Source organism: Mus pahari, chromosome 3, assembly GCF_900095145.1.
Source record: "Mus pahari chromosome 3, PAHARI_EIJ_v1.1, whole genome shotgun sequence".
In the NCBI taxonomy this organism is placed as follows: Eukaryota; Metazoa; Chordata; class Mammalia; order Rodentia; family Muridae; genus Mus; species Mus pahari.
Window position 1 is genome coordinate 12,575,596 of NC_034592.1, and position 8,301 is coordinate 12,583,896.

Here is an 8,301-nt window from a genome sequence, read left to right on the forward strand (position 1 = left end):
CTGGCTGTGAGCATCCATTTCGGTGTTTACCAGGCACTGGCATAGCCTCACAAGAGGCCGCAATATCAGGGTCCCTTCAGCAGTATCTTGCTGGCATGTGCATTAGTATTTAGGTTTGGTGGCTGATGATGGGATGGACTCCCGAATGGGGTACTCTCTGGATAGTCTGTTTCTCATTTTTAAGACAGGGTCTCATTATATATTCATGGCTGTCCTGGAATTCGATATGTAGACCAGGCTGGTCTCAAACTCACAACAGAGATGTGCCTACTTCTGCATCTTGAGAGATGGGATTAAAGGCACGAACCACCACACTGAGCTTCAACACTGCCTTCATGACTCAACCGGGGGGAGGTCTCTGGTGGGGGTGGCGTGTGCTCACAGGGGACTGTACATGAATGGTAACCACGAGGCACCATGCATGTTCCATGTTGTGTGACTCAAGGGAGCTGAAAGCCTTTACCTGGGACCATGACCACCTTGGACAGCTCCCAGACAACTGTCAACAATAATGTCAAGTTACTCTCGCCCCCTGGTGGCACCACTCGGGAGCGAGTCTGACTTGATCTTGTGAGCCTCTTGTGTGCTTTTCTTCCTGGCTTTAGAAAGCCCGGGTGCGTCTCTGAGTACACCTGCGTCTCTATACACTTCTTTATCCTTTGTGGGATGCATTTTGCAAACCTGCAACAGTCAGCCTAGTCTACATAGCCAGGACTTGTCCCTGGTGTTCCCCTAGTCTAAGGTCCTCCATTCTAACAGGGTGAGTGGTGAGGGTTTGGCAGACGGACCACTAAGAAGAAGGCGTGCATCCTGGGACGCCCACCGTTAGTCAATCCCAAGTCAGATTCTTGGGTAACGAATTAGGAGGCATCCTGCCGTAGAGGCTAGAGGGCCCGAAGCACTCAGACGCCTGAGGAAAGGGGCCCCCCAACAGGATGCAGAGGGAGGGGGCTCAGACTAGAGGAGATGTCCCGCCCCCGCAGGTGGAGCGCGCAGGCGCACTCCCGACACTTTTCTCTGCCCGCCGCGCCTCCATCCCATCCCGGATCCATTGCCGCAACGTCAGCGCCACCGCCTCCTCTTTTCCTCTTCCTCCTCCGCCCCTCTCGCTTCCCGGCTTCTCCAGTCGCAGTTCCCGGAGTGGGTACCGAGCCCCGGGTCGTGGGGTGCCATGCTGCCCTGGTGGCGGCGCTGAAGCATGGCGACGCCCGTCCCTCCGCCTTCCCCGCGGCACCTGCGGCTGCTGCGGCTGCTGCTCTCCGGCCTCATCCTGGGAGCGGCCCTGAATGGTGCCACCGCCCGCCGCCCGGGTGAGCAAGCGCTCTGGGCGCAGGCTGTGGGGCGCTCCGGGGCTGGGATTGCGGGGCGGAGAATCCTGCCCCCGGCGCCGCCCTGGTTTTCCCTGCCACCGCCCTGGCCTTTCCCAGGCCCACAGGCCTGGCAGGCCCGGTCCGCTGGGCATGGATTGGGTAAACAGGTCAGGCCCGTTGAAGGCCATGCTAGATGAATCTTCTCTCAGGTCCTTGGAGGCGAATGTAGATTTCACGCGCTTTGGGTCTTTGTCTCTGGGTCCCTGAATCAGTCTGGTGTGTGTCTTTGGGTCTGCAGCTATCTGGTTCCTGGTGGTCCATCAGGGGAATCCTGTGTCTTTGTTTCTGTGTCTCTGGGGCTTCCAGTTGGCAGGATTGTTCCTGGTGTCTGTGAGCCTTGCCGGTCAGCCCTGTCTTGTGTGTGTGTGTGTGTGTGTGTGTGTGTGTGTGTGTGTGTGTGTGTGTAGAGGGGTTCCCATGGCAAAGTCTAAGAGTTCCAAGCCTAGGGTCTTGTTCCAACTTAGTGGAGACAAGCTGCCCCCATCCCCTGCCCTGGAGGGCATGCACCACCCTGTCTTCTGGTCTGAGGTCTGTGTATTGACCCTTTAGAAGAGTGTGACACCCTGACTGGGAGAACATTTTTTTTTTTTTTTTTCCCGAAATGGTTTCTCTGTGTTGCCCTGGCTGTCCTGGAATTCACTCTGTAGACCAGGCTGGCCTCGATGCCTGCCTCTACCTCCCAAGTGCTGGGATTAAAGGCTCTGGGAGAACATTCTTGACAGATGGGTCCTGAAGCCACAGGATCCAAATTGTATCTCCCCGAGGGGAGTGAAGTGGGAGAGGGTGCCCATATGTTCACTGAGTTCTTCTGGAACTATGTGTGGGAGTTGCTTTGAGCCCAGCTTACAGATGAGGAAACTGAGAGCATAGAGAGGTGACTGGTATGTGGCACAACTAGGACTCTAACAAGATCGGTCTGGATGTGGGACCTTAAGAGCTGGAAGAGACTCTTGAGGAGGGTGGGTGGAGTTCCAGACTGGGCCTTACCAGAGGTGTTAAATAACCTGCTTCCCTGGTGGTCCTCCTCATGGATGGGACTAAGGCACAGCACTGAAGCCCTGGGCACGTGCTGGCCTCTGCCCATCGGCCTCTGTGGCTGAATGCAGAGACCTGGCATGGCCCCATTCTAAGCGTCCCCTTATCACACCTAGTGCCCAGGAAGGGCCGGTAGCCTAGCATGGTTAGCAAACCAGTTACTCTTCAGCTGCCATTGGTTCTGAGACCCAGGCTGGAGAGGGTCATTCTACCCAAGATAAAACAATAGGTTGGTGGGCTAGGGAGGCCCTTCAGCTCAAAGCCAGCATCGTGCTACGCCTCTACTACAGGTCTGACTAGGTTGTCAGCACCGGGGCAGGGACTGTCTGCCTCCCTGGAGCCTGGCTGGTGGGTGGAGTCTGTGTAAGCCTCCTAGCACGACCCTCTCTCAAGCCCCAAGCTCGGATTGCTGTTACTGGAGGCTGCTGACAGACTGTGGTGGGCAGAAGGTACCAAGCCTGGGATCCAGTGTGCCACCAGAGCTTCTGGAACTTCTTTGCAGGAGACGCAGGGTGTCAGATTACAAAGGAAAGTGAGGCCGGGCAGTGGCCTCAATCCCAGCACTCTGGAGGCAGAGGCAGGTGGATTTCTGAGTTTGAGGCCAGCCTGGTCTACAGAGTGAGTTCCAGGACAGCCAGGGCTACACAGAGAAACCCTGTCTCGAAAAAAAACAAAAACCAAAAAATGAAACCCCCCAAAAAACAAAAACAAACAAAAAAACAAAGGAAACTAAGCCAAAGTCTGTAGAAGGCCATAGTTAACACATCCCATGGGGCCCACAGCAGTGCCCACAGTGTGGAGTGGAAGGGTCTGGTCGGCCAGAGACACAGGCAATTGATAGTTCTGCTGGGTATTTCCTTGGCCCTGCTGGCTTCCCAAGACAGGGACCAAAGTCCCAGGCTGGGATTGTTCCTTAGCCTTGAGGCAACTGAAGGTGTATATCCCATAGGAGAAACTGAGGCATAAAGCTCACTGCTCTATGTAGCTGCGTCAGGATAGGACTGTTTGGCAGGTATACGAGAACATTGTGCTCTGGGCCCCAGGCGACAAAAATGTGACTCAGAACTATGACCTAGACTGGCATCCCCAACACTGATCAGCCCAGGCCTTTCGATGCCCTCGTTGTATCTAAGCCAGTGGCATCTTGGCCTCCCAAACCCCAGTGCCATGACGACAAGGGCTAGGCAGAGACAGCCACTGTCTTCTGCACTGAGCGTTTGTTCTGTGGACTGCCAGACTAACTCTAGGGTTATAGGGTTATGTGCTGGGGGTCTAGAGAGGAGCCCCAGTGTTTAGGAGAAATGTCTACGCGCCTCCAGAACCAAAGAGAGAACAGAGCTCAGTGGCAATCTGAATGGAAGGTCCTGGCTCGCTCTGGGCCACACAAAGGTCAAAATCGAGCCTCGGAGAGCTGACCGGACAGTTAGGGTCAGTTTATCCTTTAAGCATAAAGCTTAGGCCTGGGAGCAAGACTGTGGGGGAGTGGGTGGAGCAGGGATAGTTCCCATAAGATTTGGGACTGACACTTCCCGATTCTGAGACGTGGCAATAGGAAACCAGGGCCTGCCTGCCCAGGGCAATGATCAGAGCTCAGCCTGGCCAGCTCTGGAAGAAGGGTTCTAAGCAGAGCTGCTGCTGTAGGAGGTTGGAGGTCGGCAGATGGGCTATGGTGGGCCCTGCCTCTGCTTCTTCCTCAGATGCTACCACCTGTCCTGGAAGCCTGGATTGTGCACTGAAGAGGCGGGCAAAATGCCCACCAGGGGCACATGCCTGTGGACCATGCCTTCAGTCCTTCCAGGAAGACCAGCGAGGGTTCTGTGTGCCAAGGAAACACCTATCTTCTGGTACGGCAGAGTATAGGGTCAGGGGAAATGGATGCATGACATGTGTTTCCTCCCTCCCGTCCCTGCCCTGTGTGTCTATATCTAAGGATCCTAAAGCTTTGTGATAGTGGCCACCCATATCTCTGAGCATCATGGAATGCTCAGATCCAAGACCAGAGTGACAAGCCCCTTCATCCTTTCAAGATGGTGCTGAGGCAGGGTTGGGCTAGGCTGAGGCCTATGGCAGCTGGGTCCTCCAGGGTAAAGGATGACCTCAGGAGGAGGCGGGGAGGTCAGGCTGTCAGGCTCGGACCGTGACGGATCTCCCAAAAGCCCTTCCAGCTCTCTACTCTTGCATCCTCTAGGCAGCCTGCTCTTCTCTCTTGATCTGTCCCCTCACTCCCCACTCAGCATGTTGGGAGGTGCCAGCCCCGTGGTGGTGGCCACTGTCCTTCAGTGCATCCAAATGCCTCTTCAAGAGTGACAGGGGCTTTACTTGCGAGGTGCTGGGAAGAAGGCCGAAAAGATTGAGTCCCGTGCGGGAGCTTTTTTTTTTTTTTTTTTTTTTTTTTTTTGTTTTTTTTTGGTTTTTTTGAGCTTGGGAGCTTCTCTCTGGACTGTGGGGTATTAAGGGAGAACCAGTCAGGGTCCACCCTACCCCCACACCACCACCTGCAGGCAGCTTCTTTTCTGATGGCCTGGCCTGGGAGTAGCCTAGATGTTCAGGTCTGCTTCGGCGTTGCTCCATCTCTTCAGGACTTCCTTTGTCCTCTTAGGCAGGGGAGGTGCCTGGTGTGGGAGAGGTAGAATGGGTATGGACTCCCAGTGCACTGGCCACCGCTCTGTGCACACTAGTTAGGATGGGGACTCCATTCCTTTACCTTCTTGTGGGTCCCTGCACTCACCCTAGCCTTCCTCTCCATCTTTCTCCTCTTCCCTCCCTCCTCCCTCCTCCCTCCTCCTCTGAGTCAAAGAAGCTCCCTCACTTGTCACCATGGAAACCAAGATAGTGAAACTTTGGATGGGACCCTCCCTTTTGGGAGGCTGCTCGCTGAAGGTATTGTCAAGGGTCTGGCGCCTCTGTATATGTTGGCCCATCACTCTCCTCAGGGGAGGGCCTGCCCCAGCCCAGACTGGAAGAGGAGATCGATTCTCTGGCCCAGGAACTGGCACTGAAGGAGAAGGAGGCGGGGAACTCAAGGCTAACAGCACAGCCCTTGCTTGAGGCTGCACAGAAGCTCCTAGAGCCTGGTAAGGAGCCCCACCCCCACCCCCCATGCACACTACCCTGATCCTGTTTCTTTGACCAAAGGCCACGTCCTGCTGACTACATGTATATGCCTGACTTTAGCGGCTACCCTGGGATTCTCACAGTGGGGTCAACGACCGGAGCCCGGGCTCCCTTCTACTCATGGAACCTCTTCACCTATACCCCATACCTCCTTGAGCTCCCGGGCATCCTCTGGACCTGTGCAGATGTCCCCGCTGGAGCCCCAGGGAAGGCATGGGAATGGCCTCACCCTTGGTAGGTCCAGGTTGGCAACAGAGGGTAGACATGTGGTGGGTAGAAGGAGATCAAGGCCCTGGGGAGGTAGACTGAGGTTCTCAGACTCCTCCATGTTGCCCCTTTCTCCCACAGTGCTCATCCTGGCTTTCTGCTTGGCAAGCTCAGCCGCCCTGGCTGTGGCAGCCCTCTGCTGGTGTAGGTGAGCTTCAGACTCCAGTTGGTGGGTAGGATCTGACCTTCAGGTCCATAACAACACTCTCAACCCCAAACTACTTCAGGCTTCAGCGAGAGATCCGCCTGACTCAGAAGGTTGACTACGCTGCCACAGCTAAGGGGCCCACGTCACCTTCAACACCACGACTCTCGGTGCGTAGCTCTGCCCTCACAGGCACTATTTGTTTGTTTGTTTGTTTGAGACAGGGTTTCTCTGTATAGCCCTGGCTGTCCTGGAACTCACTTTGTAGACCAGGCTGGCCTTAAACTCAGAAATCTGCCTGCCTCTGCCCCCCCCAAGTGCTGAGATTAAAAGCGTGCACGACCACCGCCCGGCCGGCACAGGCACGCTTTTATTCTGTGTACCCCAACATGTGTTTAAGATTTTGCCTCTTCCACAGCCCGGGGATCAGCGGCTGGCACACAGCGCTGAGATGTACCATTATCAGCACCAGAGACAGCAGATGCTGTGCCTGGAGCGGTGAGTGGCCATCCTTCCCTACCTGCTCGAAATCTCTTACTCTCTGCCCTGGCACCCCAGCCCACGGCCCCTACCCAGGGCAACAATACATTGAGCACCTGCCTCTGGGCCCCTGTCCCTTGGAAAGTACACAGAGGACCCAGCTATTTTGCTCCCACCAGGCATAAGGAACCTTCAAAGGAACTGGAGTCGGTTTCCTCCGATGAGGAGAATGAAGATGGTGACTTCACTGTGTATGAGTGCCCAGGCCTGGCACCAGTGAGTGCCCCGGGGGCATGGAGGGGGGCTTCTGCTGGGGCTCCTCTCATCTTGTCTCAGGCCTTGCTGCCAGGAGCTTGACCCAGTATCTTCACAGACAGGGGAGATGGAGGTGCGCAACCCACTGTTTGACCATTCTACGCTGTCAGCACCAGTGCCTGGTCCCCATTCCTTGCCGCCACTGCAGTGACTCCTAGGCCCACATGCCTGCAGCCCACGGCCCACCAGTGGGGATGAGTGAGTCCTGGTGTCCCCCGTGGAAAAGAGCAGCATTGTGACCCCCGCATGCTTTTGGCAGGAGGGAGGCGCCAAGCCCTGGGCTCCCTTGCCAGGGAGATTCTCCGCCTTATGTGGGAGATCTAGCATCTGCTTGCACATTCTCTGTCTGGTATGAACCCTCAAACTGGAGATACGAGTCCAGGAACCCTAGAGTCTAGGCATGGATAGAGAGTTCTGGAGACAAAAGCCAATTAAAGTTTTTTTCAAACCTGTGAGTGGCTTCTGGGTTCACGGATGGTGTGATCAGCCCACAGTCACACCCACCTCCCTGGGAAGCCTTCGTGTGTAGACATTCAGTGAGGGACTGGGACCTTCTCTTGCAGTTCCGGAGAGGGGTGGTACCTCCGAAAGGGGCTTGAAGGCTGGAGGAAAATCAAACACAGGACGACCCTCACCATCTACAGTGGGAACTCACTACCTCCTTACTACCCACCCTTCTGCCCTACAGGTTAGGGAGATCAAGGGTACACCGTAAGGCTAGAGTAGCCCAAAGATGGCAAGACTCTAAAGACCCCTTTCTGTGGGATATAAAGTGTTAGGAAAAGGAGTGCTTTGCATATGCCTGGCTGTGGGTACCCAGTATCTCCATTCCTGCGTGTTACCTGCCTAGGACAAAACCCCAAGAGAATAGCATATAGGCCTGTAGGATTCTTACAGGGACAGACTCCTGGACCCCTGTATGTAATGTGTTGGTGGGGGAGGGAGACAGGCCAAGCAGATGGACCTGGGGAATACAGTGTACATATACAAGGTGCATGAGGCAGGGGTCTAGGTAAGGTGTACACAGAGCCTTAGCTCCCAAAGCATGTGTAGTGCTGGAAAATTGACCTTTATGGTTCAGAGACCAGTCTGTGACAGCAGCCATACTTTCAATTCTGAATGATTGAAAGTACCGTGTGTGTGAGGATGTGCACGTGCCCCTTTGGCTGTCCTGGCAATCTGCCTGCCCCTGCCTCTGTCTCCTGAGTGCCTGGCTAACTGAATGAATGAAGAGGAACAGCCTGGCTCCTTTAGGTTTTTCTCTCTACAAGTTGTGCTGTTTGTAGGGCTGGGTCAGAGTCCTGCTGACCATATGACTTCCTTTGAAAGAACATGTCCCTTCATTACTTTCCTTCCAGTAGGACATATACTGGTTAAAGTCTAATCTCTGGAGACTCTATGGCCTCTGGTCAAGAAGATAGGTGAGCTGGATGCTGGTGCAAGCACTTGGGAGGCCGAGGCAGACAGATCTCTACGAGTTCATGGTCATCCTGGTCTAAGTCACGGGTTCCAGGCCAGCCAGGGCTACAGAGTGAGACTCTGCCCAAGAAAGAGGGAGGGAGGGAGGGAGGGAGG

The 8,301-nt window shown here is 55.1% G+C and overlaps 1 protein-coding gene across 2 annotated transcripts; it reads left to right on the top strand.

The window, feature by feature from the left end:
- Nucleotides 1–994: 994 nt before the first annotated feature.
- On the top strand, nt 995–7,181 carry Npdc1 (neural proliferation, differentiation and control 1). 2 transcript variants are annotated; one of them, XM_021193765.1, is made up of 9 exons: nt 995–1,310; nt 4,103–4,249; nt 5,339–5,479; nt 5,580–5,753; nt 5,868–5,934; nt 6,014–6,101; nt 6,350–6,429; nt 6,591–6,687; nt 6,785–7,181. In XM_021193765.1, exons 1-9 carry the CDS (start codon nt 1,199–1,201, stop codon nt 6,875–6,877), a joined length of 999 nt encoding a protein of 332 aa, XP_021049424.1. In that variant the 5' UTR covers nt 995–1,198; the 3' UTR covers nt 6,878–7,181. The 2 variants fall into 2 exon arrangements, with proteins under 2 accessions (XP_021049424.1, XP_029392970.1); XM_029537110.1 differs by lacking the exon at nt 5,339–5,479 and having other exon boundaries at nt 1,017–1,310; nt 5,541–5,753; nt 6,785–7,179.
- The last annotated feature ends 1,120 nt before the right edge of the window (nt 7,182–8,301 follow it).